The 19524-nt window shown below is 46.3% G+C and overlaps 1 protein-coding gene across 1 annotated transcript in view; it reads left to right on the plus strand.

Annotated features, from left to right (window-relative positions):
- stk32a (serine/threonine kinase 32A) overlaps positions 1-19524 on the plus strand; it is a gene marked incomplete at its 3' end in the record, with an annotated part of 257623 nt that overhangs the window by 208088 nt on the left and 30011 nt on the right. Inside the window, exons 7-8 of the mRNA XM_084319706.1 lie at positions 6159-6284; positions 15777-15905. Of these exons, the coding sequence (XP_084175832.1) occupies positions 6159-6284; positions 15777-15905 (255 nt within the window). The remainder of the gene's footprint in view (positions 1-6158; positions 6285-15776; positions 15906-19524) is intronic.

The following is a 19524-nucleotide window of genomic DNA, read 5'->3' on the forward strand; positions in this document are numbered from 1 at the left end:
TCCATATCCCTCTCTGTGTCTTAGAGGTGTCCCACCATAATGCAACATCTCTCCATATCCCTCTCTGTGTCTTAGAGGTGTCCCACCATAATGCAACATCTCTCCATATCCCTCTCTGTGTCTTAGAGGTGTCCCACCATAATGCAACATCTCTCCATATCCCTCTCTGTGTCCACTCAATTGAAGGTACACATTTTAGATGTTCTGATTCTGCATTGAGGTTGTTACACCCCTGGCATGTGGACGGTGGGTCCTTGCTGTATTCTTAACCTCTTAACAGTCCTGCAAATGTAGCATAAAACGTCTGTCGATTGTGAGAGATTAGGGGTGGGGGGGGGAAATCGATACGTGGTAGTATCGCGATACTTTGCGTGCCGATACTGTATCGATACCAAGTATCGATATTTAATTATTCATAATTTGCATTGTTCATTTCAATACCTGTAATAGTACAGTAGTCCACACACACACATGTGCATTCAGTTAAGTTGGAATATGACTGTAATACAAACAGTTCAGTTTGTCAGGTACATGCAACACAGATTACAGTGTTTACATCTGTCTGCTTGAGAAAATACCATGTTTTGCAATAAAAATGATTGAAGTGAGATGAACAGACTGAACTTTATTGTATTAGATAAAACATGTTGACAAAGTTTTACTTTGCAGTTGAAAAAGGGTAATAAATTTAATTTGATAAAAAAAAATAATAATAATAATAATTTTCGCAATACTCAGCGTATCGCGATATATTTTGTATCGCGATACTATCGTATCGTGACGCAAGTATCGCGATGGTATCGTATCGTGAGGTCTCTGGCGATTCCCACCCCTACCAGAGATTGGAAGCACATAATAGGTCAAGCTGTGAGGTTTTGTCCGCTGCTCACCTACTCTCTCTGTTCTTTTAAGCCTACTGTTAGGGAATTCCCTTCTCACTCACTCTCACTTGCCCCCACCCTCTTGTTCGTTACTCTCGTTTGCTCTCAGCGGCCACACCCTTGTACTACCTGTCATTATGTGTTTGATTGGTCTGGTGCCGAACTCACACTTTTAGTTCGATTATCAATTACCTCTCGCACCTGTGGTGCATTTTAATTAGTTCCGCTGTGGCCTTTAAGTACCTGGCTCTTTCTCTCTGTTCCTCGTGGGGTCGTGTTGTAACATGCCGTAACATTCGGTATCATATGCTCTTTCATCAAGACTCCCTCGGGAGGTCCTCTGTTCGGTCTATGCTGTTTTTATCTCCGGCGTAAAGATGTGCTCCAGCCTTCGCCTCCTGTCGCCGTTGCCTGAGGGAGAGACTGGACTGCGCTCCCTAGACTTCCACGGGAGGCATCCCAGTGATCCGCGCAGCAGTCGTCCTGACGCACATCCAGACCTCCGCGCTGCAGACGCCCAGACACCATCCAGACCTCCGAGCTTGGCACGCTCCTCCGTACCAGCGCGCACTCCCAGCAGACGCGCATCATCCAGACCTCCGAGCTTGGCACGCTCCTCCGTACCAGCGCGCACTCCCAGCAGACGCGCATCATCCAGACCTCCGAGCTTGGCACGCTCCTCCGTACCAGCGCGCACTCCCAGCAGACGCGCATCATCCAGACCTCCGAGCTTGGCACGCTCCTCCACGCAGACGCACTCCAGATGCGTCTCTCTGTACCGGCGCGCACTCCAAGCAGTGGCGCACCACTCTGACCTCCGCTCGGACAGCCGGCTCCCCGGTGGCGACGCTCTCGCCCCGCTGCTGTTCCAGCGCTCTTTGCGCACAAACGTCTGGGTGAGTTTTTACTGACTGTCTTGATCAAATTCCGTTTTCGTGTGTTTCTATAACACTGAAGATTACCACCTTTTTAATCAGACAGTCACTCACCCAGCGTGTGCCTTTGTTTGTTTTCACTGGGATAATATTTTTGGACTTTACATCTCCCACTGTGTGTTTGTTTCACACCGAAGATATTATTTCACATTGGATTGTTTTTTGGACTTCACTCTCACTGTGTATTTACACGAAGATATTTTTCACTTGGGATTGTGTTTTGGAACATTTGCTCACTGTGTGTTTACTCTTTTCCAGTATGCAGCTCCTGCCCTCGCCCTGTTCCAAGGCCTTACCCTGTTTGTCCCCAGCCCGCCTCCGCGGGCCTCTGTCCCTTCTCCCCTATCTAGTCCTCCCTTTCCAGTTCCCCCTAGTTCCTCCCTGTTCCTGACTTCCCTTGCCGTCCCCTTAGCCAGCTCGCCTCTTAAAGGCACTGTACCTTTCCCCTCTTGTTATTCCAGTATTTTGTGTTTCTCCCTTAAAGGGACAGTGCAGTTTTTTTCCTTCTGTTTCAATAAATGCCCATTTCTTGGCTTACCCTCATACCTGTCTTGTGTTGTGCGATTGGGTTCGGTTACAAACCATAACAGTACGACCCCACCAAATCGACGACCCCAGCCAGCACAGACGGTGTATGTTGAGTTTGCCTTTTTTTTTTCTTGTTCCCTCTAGTTCCCCTCTAGCTTCCCTGTTAGCCCTGTTAGCTTCCCTGTTAGCCCTGTTAGCTCCCCTGTTAGCTTGTTAGTCTCCCCGGTTAGCTCCCCTGTTAGCTTGTTAGTCTCCCTCGTTAGCTCCCCTGCAGCTTGTTAGGCCTCTACTACCAGCATGGCCCCTGTCTGCTAGCCTTGCCCCGGCTGCTAGCACAGCCTCTATGTTAATGCAGCCCTTGCTGCTGGCATAGGCCCTGTAGCTAGCCATGCCCTGGCAGCTAACCCAGTCCCTCAGCAGAGCCCCAGCCTGCTAGCTTTGCCCCGGCTGCTAGCACAGCCTCTATGTTAATGCAGCCCTTGCTGCTGGCATAGGCCCTGTAGCTAGCCATGCCCTGGCAGCTAACCCAGTCCCTCTGCATGGCCCCAGTCTGCTAGCTTAGCCCCGGCTGTTAGCACAGCCTCTATGTTAATGCAGGCCTTGCAGCTAGCATAGGCCCTGTAGCTAGCCATGCCCAGGCAGCTAACCCGGTCCCTCTGCATGGCCTCCACTTTTTGTGTAGCTTTCCCACTGCTAGGACTGCCCTTTCAGTTAGCAAGGTCAGTTTTCCCACTGCTAGGACTGCCCTTTCAGCTAGCAAGGTCAGTTTTTCCCACTGCTAGGACTGCCTTTTCAGCTAGCAAGGTCAGTTTATCCCACTGCTAGGACTGCCTTTTCAGCTAGCAAGGTCAGTTTATCCCACTGCTAGGACTGCCCTTTCAGCTAGCAAGGTCAGTTTTCTCCCACTGCTAGGACTGCCCCTTCAGCTAGCATGGTCAGTATTCCGACTGCTAGGACTGCCCTTTCAGCTAGCAAGGTCAGTTTTTTTTCCCACTGCTAGGACTGCCTTTTCAGCTAGCAAGGTCAGTTTATCCCACTGCTAGGACTGCCTTTTCAGCTAGCAAGGTCAGTATTCCCACTGCTAGGACTGCCCTTTCAGCTAGCAAGGTCAGTTTATCTCCCACTGCTAGGACTGCCTTTTCAGCTAGCAAGGTCAGTTTATCCCACTGCTAGGACTGCCTTTTCAGCTAGCAAGGTCAGTTTATCCCACTGCTAGGACTGCCCTTTCAGCTAGCAAGGTCAGTTTATCTCCCACTGCTAGGACTGCCTTTTCAGCTAGCAAGGTCAGTTTATCCCACTGCTAGGACTGCCCTTTCAGCTAGCAAGGTCAGTTTATCTCACACTGCTAGGACTGCCCTTCAGCTAGCAGAGTCTGTTTTCTCCCACTGCTAGGACTGCCCCTTCAGCTAGCATGGTCAGTTTGCTCCCACTGCTAGGACTGCCCTTCAGCTAGCAAGGTCAGTTTATCCCACTGCTAGGACTGCCCTTCAGCTAGCAAGGTCAGTTTTCTCCCACTGCTAGGACTGTCCTTCCAGCTAGCTTGTTCTCTCATGCTGGTCCAGCCCGGTCTGCCAGCCTAGCTCCGGCAGCTAGCGCAGCCTCTATGTTGATGTAGCAGTTCAGCTAGCATAGGCCCTGTAGCTATCAGTGCCCTGGCAGCTAACCTTCCCTCTGCTAGCCCTTTTCCCGGTGCTCCTCTTAGTTACCACTTAGCCCCTCCAGTTGCCCCTCTGCTACCCTGGTTACCCCTCGGCTACCCTGTTCTTTTGCTAGCCCCACTCTTGTTGTGGCTTCCCCTGCTGGCTTGGCCCAGTACCTTTTGTTTTTGCCTTGTTTTGTCCCCTGCCACTCTGTCTGTATTTTTTTTGGGTCGCCGGGTGGCTCCCGTTGAGGGGGGGGTACTGTGAGGTTTTGTCCGCTGCTCACCTACTCTCTCTGTTCTTTTAAGCCTACTGTTAGGGAATTCCCTTCTCACTCACTCTCACTTGCCCCCACCCTCTTGTTCGTTACTCTCGTTTGCTCTCAGCGGCCACACCCTTGTACTACCTGTCATTATGTGTTTGATTGGTCTGGTGCCGAACTCACACTTTTAGTTCGATTATCAATTACCTCTCGCACCTGTGGTGCATTTTAATTAGTTCCCCTGTGGCCTTTAAGTACCTGGCTCTTTCTCTCTGTTCCTCGTGGGGTCGTGTTGTAACATGCCGTAACATTCGGTATCATATGCTCTTTCATCAAGACTCCCTCGGGAGGTCCTCTGTTCGGTCTATGCTGTTTTTATCTCCGGCATAAAGATGTGCTCCAGCCTTCGCCTCCTGTTGCCGTTGCCTGAGGGAGAGACTGGACTGCGCTCCCTAGACTTCCACGGGAGGCATCCCAGTGATCCACTTCAGACCTCCGCGCAGCAGTCGTCCTGACGCACATCCAGACCTCCGCGCTGCAGACGCCCAGACACCATCCAGACCTCCGAGCTTGGCACGCTCCTCCATACCAGCGCGCACTCCCAGCAGACGCGCATCATCCAGACCTCCGAGCTTGGCACGCTCCTCCGTACCAGCGCGCACTCCCAGCAGACGCGCATCATCCAGACCTCCGAGCTTGGCACGCTCCTCCGTACCAGCGCGCACTCCCAGCAGACGCGCATCATCCAGACCTCCGAGCTTGGCACGATCCTCCGTACCAGCGCGCACTCCCAGCAGACGCGCATCATCCAGACCTCCGAGCTTGGCACGCTCCTCCACGCAGACGCACTCCAGATGCGTCTCTCTGTACCGGCGCGCACTCCAAGCAGTGGCGCACCACTCTGACCTCCGCTCGGACAGCCGGCTCCCCGGTGGCGACGCTCTCGCCCCGCTGCTGTTCCAGCGCTCTTTGCGCACAAACGTCTGGGTGAGTTTTTACTGACTGTCTTGATCAAATTCCGTTTTCGTGTGTTTCTATAACACTGAAGATTACCACCTTTTTAATCAGACAGTCACTCACCCAGCGTGTGCCTTTGTTTGTTTTCACTGGGATAATATTTTTGGACTTTACATCTCCCACTGTGTTTGTTTCACACCGAAGATATTATTTCACATTGGATTGTTTTTTGGACTTCACTCTCACTGTGTATTTACACGAAGATATTTTTCACTTGGGATTGTGTTTTGGAACATTTGCTCACTGTGTGTTTACTCTTTTCCAGTATGCAGCTCCTGCCCTCGCCCTGTTCCAAGGCCTTACCCTGTTTGTCCCCAGCCCGCCTCCGCGGGCCTCTGTCCCTTCTCCCCTATCTAGTCCTCCCTTTCCAGTTCCCCCTAGTTCCTCCCTGTTCCTGACTTCCCTTGCCTTCCCCTTAGCCAGCTCGCCTCTTAAAGGCACTGTACCTTTCCCCTCTTGTTATTCCAGTATTTTGTGTTTCTCCCTTAAAGGGACAGTGCCGTTTTTTTCCTTCTGTTTCAATAAATGCCCGTTTCTTGGCTTACCCTCATACCTGTCTTGTGTTGTGCGATTGGGTTCGGTTACAAACCATAACACAAGCGGTGTGTCAATAAAACGGTTTTGACGTAATGTGTTGCAATGTGCATTAAGTGGTTAATGCATCCCTAGCAGGTGGACGATGGGTCTTTGCTGTATTACTGTTTTAATGCATCTGTGCCCCTCTAGCAGGTGGACGTGGGTCTTTGCTGTATTCTTAATGCATCTGTGCCCCTCTAGCAGGTAGACAGTGGGTCATTGCTGTATTACTGTCTTAATGCATCTGTGCCCCTCTAGCAGGGATGCCAGGTGTTACCTCTAAGCTGAACGCCCTCCTGCTTGTCTTCCCACCACACAGTTACTGTGTATAGATGTCCAGAACAGGATCTCCTGCCTGGCAGAGCTGCAGGACCTGGACTACATGTCAGACGTCAACTGGGACGCCGTGCTCAGCAAGCAGCTTCCCCCGGCCTTCATCCCCAATGTGAGTAGCAGGAATGGCATCACCTCATATGTAGGTTAAAGGTGCAATTCAGAGTTTTGGCCCTATTTGCCACGTACCGATGATGTTGTTGATTGGTAGAGTCCATGCTGTTCCTCATACTGTGTACTAGCTCCGGATAGTTAGCCACAAACCAATGCAAGGTCAAAGTTGTTGATATATGAGAAATTGTAGAGTCAATGGGATCAGGCTCCCTTCTGTACAAGCTGACTGAAGACAACTGAACTCTACTTTGTGTGCACTGTGGAGTAGATGTGTTCATTTGTCTCCAGACAGCTTGTAGAGACGGGAGCTTGATCCCATTTACTTGACTATTTCTCATATCAACACATAGGAACCATTGGTTTGTACATAGCAACCATAGTCTCTCCGCCAACATGGAAGAATAAGCCTCTATAGAGGAGAACAGAATAGAATAGTCGTATTTTTCTGTGGTAGTCTTCGCTTTCCATGGTAGGCCTCTGTTTCCATGGTAGGCCTCTGTTTCCATGGTAGTCCTCTGTTGCCATGGTAGTCCTCTGTTTCCATGGTAGGCCCCTGTTTCTATGGTAGGCCTCTGTTTCCATGGTAGGCCTCTGTTTCCATGGTAGTCCTCTGTTTCCAAGGTAGTCCTCTGTTTCCATGGTAGGCCCCTGTTTCTATGGTAGGCCTCTGTTTCCATGGTAGGCCTCTGTTTCCGTGGTAGTCCTCTGTTTCCGTGGTAGTCCTCTGTTTCCATGGTAGTCCTCTGTTTCCATGGTAGGCCTCTGTTTCTATGGTAGGCCTCTGTTTCTATGGTAGGCCTCTGTTTCCGTGGTAGTCCTCTGTTTCCATGGTAGGCCTCTGTTTCCGTGGTAGTCTTCTGTTTCCGTGGTAGTCTTCTGTTTCTGTGGTAGGCCGACTGTTTCCATGGTAGTCTTCTGTTTCCGTGGTAGTCTTCTGTTTCCATGGTAGGCCGACTGTTTCCATGGTAGTCTTCTGTTTCCGTGGTAGGCCTCTGTTTCCGTGGTAGGCCTCTGACTGCCCCCTGCTGGACACAACAGGTTAGCCAGATTTCCAGTTAAGATTCTACACACAAACAGAAGTGCACTCACCTACTGTATGCACACTGTTTAATGAACTCCCTCCTACCTCCAGTCAATGGTCTCTAACTAGACACCAGTGGCGGCTGCTGACCAAATTTCTTGGTGAAGCACAAATTATTATATTATATTATATATTAAATTATATTTTTAAAACATCCCCAAGGCTGCAACACCCCCATTCCTCCCAGGTGTCAGGCTCCTCATTCGCTTCCATTCATTTTGGGGACCATGTTTAAATATCATACTTCTGAAGTATAAACAAACTATACTGCTGTGACGATTTCAATAAAACAGACCATTCTGAGTCAATGGTACATGCTTGTACAACTGTACAAGCAAAACTGTACATTGGAATATCTAACATGTATTTACCACCTTCCTCTGCGAGGCCACAGATAAGGTAATTTTTTTATTCCAGTCAACGCCGTGAGAGAGAGAGAGAGAGAGAGAGGGAGAGAGAGAGAGAACGAAAGAGAGAGCGAGATAGACAGGGAGAGAGAGCGAGAGAGAGCGAGAGAGAGAGAGAGAGAGAGAGAGAGAGAGAGAGAGAGAGGGAGAGAGGCAGTGAGAGAGAGAGAGAGAGAGAGAGAGAGAGAGAGAGAGAGAGAGAGAGAGAGAGAGAGAGAGAGAGAGAGAGAGAGAGAGAGAGAGAGAGAGAGAGAGAGAGAGAGAGAGAGAGAGAGAGAGAGAGAGAGAGAGAGAGAGAGAGAGAGAGAGAGAGAGAGAGAGAGAGAGAGAGAGAGAGAGAGAGAGAGAGAGAGAGAGAGAGAGAGAGAGACAGGGAGAGGGAGAGAGAGGGAGAGACAGGGAGAGACAGGGAGAGACAGGGAGAGAGACAGGGAGAGAGACAGGGAGAGAGACAGGGAGAGAGAGAGAGAGAGAGAGAGAGAGAGAGAGAGAGAGAGAGAGAGAGAGAGAAAGAAAGAAAGAGAGATATATATCACGCCACTCACTCATATCAGACGTCACCTCACTGCACTTATGTGTATCAAATATCATGTATGTGACAAATAAACCTCTTGAATCTTGACTTGCCATATTCAATCAATTTTCCTTAACTACAGAACAGTACATTAGACTCACTTGTTGTTTGGTTGCATCAGGTTGGAACAGCCTCGAGCCGTCGCGTTAACCCTTGTCCCGACGCAAGTTGTTGACTCAAGTTGATGTTAGGTTTTGGTCTCCCGTCTGCTTTCACTCTTAGCTTTTCTTCATAGGAGAATGTGTGAAAAGATTCCCGTAGGATCCGATCTACGATGTTTGGAGCAGCATCCATAATTCTTTGCAAAAATAATTACCTATAGCTAGCTACAACAAGTTAGTTAGAACTACACTACTGTCTTCAACTGATATAAAAAAAAAATATATATATATATATATCATCAAAGTAAACGATGCAGTGCACAACAATAAGTTGATGAAGTTCAACAATTGAATAAAGATCTTAAAATATGAATGATTATATTAGGCAAATTAATGTTCTTCTTCAGACTCCAGTCTCTTTCCAGGCAAATTGCACACGTGAGATGATGAAACTTCTAGAACATATTGACGCCAGTCCAGCTGCAGGTACGCAGGCATTGGCAATGCCAGGAATTCTCTGATTGGATTTCAAGGCTGTCAATCATTCAATCCCCGTTCGTGAATGGCAAGCGCAAAAATGCACGGACCGGGCTTATATGACGTTAATAGCCTATTTTGATTGGCTAATTATATTCATAAGGTCAGCCCGTGCAGAATAGTTGCAGTGTGTTGCACTAAGTGATTGACAGCTCTCCATTACTAGTGCCGAGCAGGCCAGGCCTGATCAGAGAGCTCAGAGCTGTCACTTGGCCATTTTTTAACCTGTTAATCTGTAGACCGTTTTCGCCTAAAGGTACATGCCTAAGTAAATAGAAGATTGCTCCACTTCTGCAAGGTCAATTTGCATGTTCTTGGTATCTAGAAACATCTAGGGACCTGGGGGTATGTATTGCCAGTGTCAGAAATATTGTATCTGTTACTAGGCTGAGTAAATTGTAATGAAGAAATTAATTATGATTAATTATGATTTATGATTTTGATGATGATGATCAAAAATTGTAAAGATTTTCTGAAAAATGCTCACTGACCTCATTCACCACCTTATTGAGATCATGTGTACAAAATATCTAAGCAAATGAACAGCGGGAAGATGATTAAACGGAAGGATTTGTAGATACAGTAATTAATGATAATCGACTTTAATTATAAATTCATATTTTACCTTGACCTTGACCTTATTATGGCCAAATCATACATCTATGGATAGGGGAAATGCTCCTCTTTCCAATGGCAGGGTTGAATCTGGATTTAGTCATTTCTTGCGGTTTTTACGATAATTAGCATTTTCCAATAAATTTGTATAAAATTCGTATAAAACATCGGTAAAAATGAGTGTGGCTTTCCAATGATACCCCATGATATGATAATTGGGGATCTAATACAGTCTCTATTGATCGATTTATGATAAAGAAAAGCAGGGTCCCCCTATAGGGGGACCTTAAGGCTTAAAAAAAATTCACTGGCATTTTTTTTCAGAGGAAAACATTTCTAATAATAATAATAATAATAATAATAATAATAATAATAATAATAATAATAATAATAATAATAATAATAATGTGTAAATTAATAATAATTATTAGTGAATTTCTGCCTCAGGTGTTGTCATTGAATAACCTCCACTGCTAGACACCCAAACTTCCCCACCACAGCTGAACGCTGAAACCCGCCCAATGTCCTGCTGTTGATTAAAACACACCTTTTTAATCAATATCTGAATCAAAGGTCAGGAAAATTATTATGTACTATGCTACTATGTCTATACTACTATCTACTATGTACTACGTACTAACTTATGCCTATACGACTACCTACTTAAAGGTTGTTTTTCAACTTCTTCCTGTAAAAGGCTGGTCTCTGGCTTATTCCTGTCCCAGCTTGACTACGGTGACACTGTCTACAGATTTGCCTGTCCCACTGTTTTGGCCAAACTTGACCCACTCTACCATGCTGCACTGAGATACATATCAAACGCACCCTATAGGACTCATCATTGCACAATGTATAGCCTAACTGGATGGTCCTCACTTACTCTGCGCAGGATGGTTTATTTTATTGTATAAAGCCATTTTAGGCAAACTACCACTGTATATATGTGCCAGATATTTATCAGTTTGCGACTCTTACAATCTCAGATCCAGTGCCTGGATACGGTTCCAGGTACCTGCTGTGCGGACTGAGGCTGGAAAAGGGAGTCTTCTTTATTTTGGTCCTTGGTCTTGAAATGACTTTCAGTCAAGCTTCTCAAACTGATGGCACTTGTTCCTTTAGCCAGTTTTAAATGTTATCTGAGGTCCTTACCACCAGCTGCTCATGTAGTAATGTGTAATGTACCTTGGTTTTTTATAGTTCCAAATGTGCACAATGTAGTGATTACTTTTTGTTGTGTTGTTCTCTGTGTTTTATATGTTTTGTTGTGTTTACCATTGTGTAAACGTTGCTGTTTTCTTGGCCAGGTCAGCATTGTAAATGAGATTTTGTCTCAATGTTTTTTTATCTGGTTAAATAAAGGTTAAATAAATACTATGCTAATTATTAGGGGTGGGGGAAAAAGCGATACTTTGTGTGGCGATACTGTATCGATACAGGGACGCCAAGTATCGATATTTAATTATTCATAAAAAAAAATATATATATATATATATTTTTTTTGTATTCTTTTTTTGGAATACAAAAGTTGGATTGTTCATTTCAATACCTGTAATAGTACAGTAGTCCACACACACGCACACATGTGCATTCAGTTAAGTTGGAATATGACTGTAATACAAACAGTTCAGTTTGTCAGGTACATGATGCAACACAGATTACAGTGTTTACATCTGTCTGCTTGAGAAAATACCATGTTCTGCAATAAAAATGATTGAAGTGAGATGAACAGACTGCATTTTATTAGATAAAACATGTTGACAAAGTTTTACTTTGCAGTTGAAAAAAGGTAATAAATCGCAATAAATCGCAATATTAATATCGCAATACTCGGCATATCGCAATTTATTTAGTATCGCAATACTATCGTAACGTGACTCAAGTATCGTGATAGTATCGTATTGTGAGGCCTCTGGTGATTAATTTCCCACCCCTACTAATTATGTATATACTACTATGCAGTGGCACTCAAGTTTGACACTGCTAGATGAACAATACCACTCACCCTTTAGCCGCCAGAGGTGGGCTCCTTCTGCTGACTCGTTGGACACAATTTGTAAGTGGCTGTGGATAAAAGCATCCGCTAAATTACTAAATGTAAATGTAATGTAAATGCACACAGGCAGGCAGACATGCACTCTTCTATACACACACACACCCATGCATGCACGTGTGCACACACACACACACACACACACACACACACACACACACACACACACACACAGTCCCTTGTCCCTCTCCCTGCAGCTCTACATGTGGTCTCTGAATCATTAACCCAAACAGTGGTGGTTGGAGATGATGAGTGGAGCTGTTTGCTTGGCATGGGACTGAGGAGGGTCTCTCTGGGTGATATGGTGTGTACAGCCTACAGGCCCCAGTTCCAAAGCTAACAGCTGTCAGCTACAGTGGAAGGGCAGAGCACACAGTGTTGCTTTAACACATTGGGTGCCACGCCCCAGGCAGGTCTTCGGACTGAAGGGTCGTACCTAGGTAGGCAGTAGTGACGAGGGACGACAGGATCCGTCAGGTGATATAGAAGCTGCCTGATGAGGGAATCCCTCACAGCCGCGCTGATTGATGTTCGTCTGGCAGCGTGGGAACGCTCCAGCAGGAAGCTGCCCATATATGGGCGCGGCAGGATGAGGGCAGAGGAAGGCCCGAGCCCTGACCATGACATAGAGTGATCCTGTGTAATTCCAGGGAACTCCGTCAAAACAGCCCTTTAGTCAAATCCACTTATCACGTTGCCATTTTTTTTGCCTGATTATCTAATCATCCTGAAATCAACGCTAGATTATTGGTATTATGTTTCCTCGTGCATACATGAAAGGGGGGTTGGAGCGGGGCGCACCTCCGTGCTGTGATCACTGCCAACGGGACACAGCACACACACATACACACAGACACAGAGCAATCGCGGGGAAAAAATATCGAATCAACGCAATATTGGTAATATAGAGTCCTTACCTGGTCTCTGGTGTACTGCAAAAAGAATAATCCAATTATCTGATCGCCATTCCAGATATCCACAGCGATCCTGTTTCCGACGTTATCCGGCATTGCACATGAACGGGCGGGCGGGGTCAGTTGTCCAAGCCATCCCTACAAGCGCTTGTTGTGCCGGAGTGTTTAGGACCCCGCCCCCACGCCGCAGCTCGGTAGAGAAAATCATTTCAAATAGAGTGCAATAGCAGCCGCAAGGCGGTAGGCGGCGTATTGACCGTTTGCAATCTCAGACACATTCAGTACAGCATGCACAGGCTGCCCCGATGAATTATGAATGGCAATAGCGAATAAAATAAATACCGAAACAGAAACATAGATCTACGTTTCCGGCACTCAACCGCTGGGCCACAGAAACGTAGATCTTCGTTTTCGGCAACCAAAGGGTTAAGAAGAGGGATCCACACCGCCTACCTCTATATGAATCTCATTTTAATCTGGTGCTGTACTGCAACCAGAGACCTTTCAACGGGAGACTAACCAGGTCCTTCTCATTCGCTGTAATGTGGGACGTGAGCTACACAAGGCGGGGGTCCCCCCAACCTGAGCTACACAAGGCGGGGGTCCCCCCAACCTGAGCTACACAAGGCGTGGTCCCCCCAACCTGAGCTACACAAGGCGGGGGTCCCCCCAACCTGAGCTACACAAGGCGTGGTCCCCCCAACCTGAGCTACACAAGGCGTGGTCCCCCCAACCTGAGCTACACAAGGCGTGGTCCCCCCAACCTGAGCTACACAAGGCGTGGTCCCCCCAACCTGAGCTACACAAGGCGGGGGTCCCCCCAACCTGAGCTACACAAGGCGTGGTCCCCCCAACCTGAGCTACACAAGGCGTGGTCCCCCCAACCTGAGCTACACAAGGCGTGGTCCCCCCAACCTGAGCTACACAAGGCGTGGTCCCCCCAACCTGAGCTACACAAGGCGTGGTCCCCCCCAACCTGAGCAGACATTCAATCCAATGAGAGCCGTGTAGAGGTTTTGACGGAATGTTGTAATGTATCTTACAAGTTGAAAGTGTTCTGAACGTTTTGACATGTTTTTCTGACCTTTATACCCAGTTTGTTTGAGACTAGTCCACTGATCACTGATCTGGAGTCAGTGGAGTGGATCTGGATCTGGCAAGTGTCAGTCAGACCCACCAATACTTTGCAGCCAAGTTTCGTTGTGATTATTGTGACCCAAAATGCTTGATCTTGCTGTGGCTTTTATCAAACATTTTAATAAAATTTGCGATGTTTTCTATGTTTTATTGCAGGGAAATTTTTATTGAAATTGAAAAATGTATTGTTGTGATTGAAAAGTGACTTTCAAATGAACATTGTCGCTTGTCGACACAACGCCGCAAGGTACCAGTGGCCAAACTAGCCATGAAAACCAGAACCAGAAATTGCAAGCAACCTGACCATTTTAATGTGGAAATATATTTAGTTAAATTTTGCTTTCATTCTTGCAATAGCAACATATCAAAATCCTGGAGGGGCTGTTAAGTGAATATATAGACGGTAATGACTGTTAAGACGTCGGGATAGGTTCCCCTATGAGTGAGTGTGGAGCTGTAAATGAGTGTAAAAGTGTGCTGCTGTGATTGCAGAGAGCAGTGTTTATTACCTCTGGCCAGGCCGGCCAGGCTGAGGAAAAACAGAGCAGGATCGATGGGGAATTGACAGTCTCTCTCTATCTAATTATACTCTCATCCTCTCCCTTCTGTCTCTTGGCCAGACGCACTAATACTATTCATGTTTTTAGATGAAACAAATTTTTTTTATCTTCGAGTGGCTACTGTTTGGCGTTTCTGCTGCCAGTTATGTTCATAATGTAAATGACAGTGTTGTAGTTGAGTCACTAAATCTCGAGTCCGAATCGAGTCTCGAGTCCCCAGTGTTCGAGTCCGAGTCCAAGTCCGAGTCACCAAAGAAGAGCTATAGTTGAGTCCGAGTCGAGTCCCAGTCATCAAGGATGAGTCCACTCCACTCTGGCAGCCAAAGAGCTGACATACAAATAAAAAAAAGTCTACATAAATGACACAGCGGTCATTTCAAAGGGAGTTTATTTACTTGGGGTATAATGTTAGGGTATATTAACACATTGGGCGCCACACCAGAGTAAATTCGGGTTATCTCGCCAGCGGTTGAGCGCCATACCCGAGTATAGTCGGGTTTTGGTCGTTTTTTATTTTATTACATTTTTGTATTCATTACAGGTTCACGGACCTCTGTGTTACCATAGGAAATTATTCTGAGATCCCTAGAGTGCAATACCGGCCAGATCCTGCTAGGTGGCAGTATCGCCCACCCTTTGAAACCTTATTTCACACTGTGTGTCACATCTAATTTCGTCCGGGCGGAGAATTTAGATCAAGCCAAGTAAATCGCTTCATCCGCTCACTTCGAAACGCGTTCAGCACATTTGAAGCATTTCTTGTGCCACTTCATGTCAGGGACCCGATCGACATCAATAGTGGAAATCGTGATCAGACAATTGGAATATTCTTTTTGGGATACCTCCTAGTCCTGGACTCGAGTACTACAACACTGGTAAATGACATATCTTGTTGTACACAGTGCTCTTATGACCAACAATAAAACATACTCAAGTAGAAGAAGAAGAAAGTACTCAAGAAATGCACTGAAGTAGAGGTAGAAATACAGGCTTTTGAAAATACTCAAAAGTCGTTTTACAAAATGTTTTAAAGTATATATATATACTCAATTACATTAACTAGAGTAAATGCAATTCGATTAGTAATTACATTTTGAACTAGTGGAACGAGGATGCTTGCTTGGACCCCAGTTTTGCTGCTTGCAGCTTTCTCAAGAACCACTCATCCAATCAACTTCACACTCATCCTCCTGCGTCCTCAGCAACACACCCTCCAAGTCTGAGGTCGAGCGGATGAACGGTTCTCGAGAACCAAAGGACAGACAGACAGACAGACAGAGATGCCTTCCATTTCAGTTAGATTTCCACCTGTGCATATAGCATCATATCACATTTAGAAAACAGCAGATATCATTTTGCAGGTGGCAGTGTCTTTTTTCTCAACATCCCTCTTTTAAAGTATTGAAGTGACATTGAGATTGGAATATTAAGTTGACATCATATTATATGCTGTAGCATTCATATTGGAGATGTCATCTTTTACCCTTTACCCCCCTTTGTGTGTGTGTGTGTAGAGACGGAGGCTAAACTGTGACCCTACATTTGAGCTGGAGGAGATGATTTTGGAGACCAAGCCGCTACACAAGAAGAAGAAGAGGCTGGCGAGGAAGAGCAGAGAGCAGGGCTCTGACGAGTCTCCACAGGTATACGTCTCCCACTACCTCCTGATCCTCACGCAGTGGAAGAAAGACTTACAAACAAGGAAGCACAGAGAGAGAGAGAGCTACGTGGTTTCTCAGGAGATACCTTTCTGTTAGCCTTTCTGAGAATTTGGGGTTAGGTGTATTCCATAAGATACGGTTTACCTACGGTTTAAATATTTTTTTTTTATCTAAAAAGGTAAACTGTGCTCAGTAAAACGCCTGAGGATAATGTGAAATATGTGTGTGGATTAGTAAACGGTCTAAAGGCATATTTAGAACGGTATGGTCCTTTTTAAAGGGGTACGCCAACATTATGGGAAATGCCCTTCCTGTCTTCTCCGGAGTCAGACAAGAAGATAGATAGATGGTCCACATCCGCTTCCATTCATTTGCGCTAAGCCAGGGTAGCGTGCGGCCGAATAGCTTCTCTACTGAACGCACAGAGGAAATTGGTATCTATCCATCATCATCTGAGAAAGACGGTAAGTGCGTTTCCCATAATATGTTGGCGTCTTCCTTTAAAGTCCAGCCAGAGACAGTGGTGTCTCCAGTTGGCCCGGGTTACAGGTGATAAGTGGTTCTATCACTCTTTTGCTCCATTCATATAAATCATCTGTCCTCGTCCGTTCCTCCATGGGTGTTTATGCACAACGGAGAAGAAAAAACACCCAAAGGTTAATTTGATCTCCCAGTAAAGTGGGACGCGGGTGGAACACACACACACACACACACACATACACATACACACACGCACACGCACACACACACACACACACACACACACACACACACACACCACGTTAATGAAATGCGTTAGAAATTGGCTTCAGTGCTGATTTCATTGAAAGTGTGGCATCTGGTATTAATTAATCCCCGTCCTCTAGGCTCAAAATGCTGGTCTCCAACAGGACGGAGAGGCAAATGGTAACTCATACATCAGAGTGACACGTCCTTTGGCCCTGTGTCATGATCACTCCTCCTTCTCGTGATCGTGACAGTCCTATCGATAGCAGTAGTTGGATTCGGTGCGTAAAACCGTTGGCAAGACGCAAAACTTGTCGAGCGATTATTACTTCGCAACAAGCGGTGCCCGCCCATCGATGTTTGGAGCTTTTGTGAGAGGTTATATGTGATCTGTCTTGAGACACTTTAGCCACGTGCTCTTCCCCCATTCAGCGGCTGGACACCTTTCCCGCCTGGACTTTAATATCACGTGAATTAATCTTTGGATGACCCTATAACACTATGAGGTCATTACTGTCTCTGGGCCTGTATGTAATAACTAGTCGTTGACATGTTTTGTGTGGTAGGGTGTGTAGCATCGGTATTGTCAATACCTGGAGCTCACATTTGAACCATTTCCTCCTGCACCCACACCCCTTACCCTAAACCCCTTACCCTAAACCGGGTTTGTATCCTATTCCCCACCCCCACACCCCTTACCCTAAACCAGGTTTGTATCCGAATTCCCTACCCCCACACCCCTTACCCTAAACCAGGTTTGTAACCTATTCCCTACCCCTACACCCCTTACCTCACACACATACACATGACCTTTTATTTGACCACTATGAGTAGCATAGATTGGCAAGGGAATTGGGTTTCTTCATTGAGCGCTTATCCTTATCATTAGGGCACAAGTATCTTGTATTTTATTACACATGTCCTAAAGTTGTAGATTGTGAATCATCTATTACCCCCAAGTTGTTTCCCCAAAGAAAAGAAAGTGTGCCAAATTGTGCCAATCACAGCGCAACGTTTGATTTATCTACCAATCACAACTAGAGGGGACTCTCCTTCACGCCTGACAGACCAATCAGCACTGCCCTCGTATTCCGACGTGTCCACTTCTCTCCCCTCCTCTTATCTGCTGTGTTTTTCTCTCCCACCATCCTCCTCCATCCTCTCTCTCTCTCTCTTTCTCCATCAACCTAAATTAATTATCATGAATTATTAATGAGTCTATTAATCTAATCTACTAATTTGTCTGGGGCGGGTTGACTGAGCACACATGCTCTTCCTCAGCGACACCCTGGTTAGATTCTACCTGCTCCCATTGATCTCATGGAGCCGGATTTAAACGACCTCTGTAAATGACCAAATGATGAACATATCTAGTCAGGTATGTTGGGTATATTCATTATAGAATCAATTGATGACCGTAATATCCGAGCCGTGGCTTCAGTAATTGCCCCGAAAGATATCCCCCAGGGGACAGCATTCTCATATAGTTTACATATAGCAAAAAGAAAAAAGAATAGGATTGCGATAATAGGGTTATCCCTTTTCCTCACTTAGAACCGCAAGTGCGTCAGTGTGAGCCGAAGCGGTCCTTAGTGAGCTTTCTGACATGTTTACGCGGGAGACAATCCCACACCGGTCCCCTCCTGGGAGAGATGCTTTATAGCCTAATCACAACCTATTGACGAAAGCACACCGTGCACCCCCCCCCCAGTCAATGTCACTCTGCCAGTACTATTGCCGCTACGCCATTACAAAGTAAATCAGCTGTTGTTTCAAAGTGTTGGCTCCCGTCCCGCCTTTGATGCATTAAAACAGTTTACGGCGACTCTTTTTCCAACGGACGTGGAGCTTATGCACGCCGTCTCCGGGCACAAACCTCGCCAGCCAGCGATAATAAGCCAATGCTGTGGCCCAAATTGTGCAATGTTTTATGGGAGCTGACAGCTGCTTGTGGAGACTCGCCTCAGGTGTCCCGGAGATATCTCTCGGCAGACAACGGGGCATATTTGTCGCGCCTTGAATAAAAAGACCCATTCAGACGAGGTGAATGTATCCCTATTGTGATGAAGTAATGATGGTTGTCTCCTCGTCGCCCTCATGGAGACAGATGGACGTAATAAAGGGTATAAAGGAACCAACAAACATACAGTGAAGTTCTTATACACGGTGAATAGTTCTGTACCGGGGGTGCACTGCCTGTCACGCAACTAGCATTATAGGACGAGGATGAGTCACGTGTCCTTGAAACGTTGGAAAATGGCTTCCCGCTTTACCACTGGGAGACGAGTGGTGTTGTAGGAAGTAGTGTTGCCTCCGCGACGGTGAACGTCTTCCTCGTGTAGGGATGGGTACCGAATTCGGTACTTTTAAAGTACCGAACCGAAACACGTCGGTACTACCGAGTAACGATTCAAGTGAGATACCGAAAAAAAAATTCAACGTTCACACGCACAATATATGCTTACCAATACCTAGGATTTGACTTAATTCAACAACAAAGCAGTCGGAGCAATGGCAAGCCGAAAACGGTCGAAATTGTAGTTATTTGAAGTTTGGATTTTTTTTTCACAACTGAGGTAGGTAAATAAAATTTCTTGAGACTAAAGTACAGAAATAAGGTACCGTTGGGTACCGGTATCGATTCACAGGTACTGTACCAGTACCGGTACCGTATCGGTTCAAATGTGAAAGGTACCCATCCCTATCCTCGTGTGAGAAGGTTGTGGTTGTATCTCATCCGCGTCATGTTATTCAGTCCACTGGGATCAGTCCACTGACACCCCCAGAGAGGGTTTTGCTCAATTCAAATTCATGGCAACAGAACGATTGTGAGGGATCACCTCGTGGACGTCTTCGCCGTTAGGTAGCCAATGAT

Source organism: Notolepis coatsorum (assembly GCF_963971535.1).
Source record: "Notolepis coatsorum genome assembly, chromosome: 8".
NCBI classification, from domain to species: Eukaryota; Metazoa; Chordata; class Actinopteri; order Aulopiformes; family Paralepididae; genus Notolepis; species Notolepis coatsorum.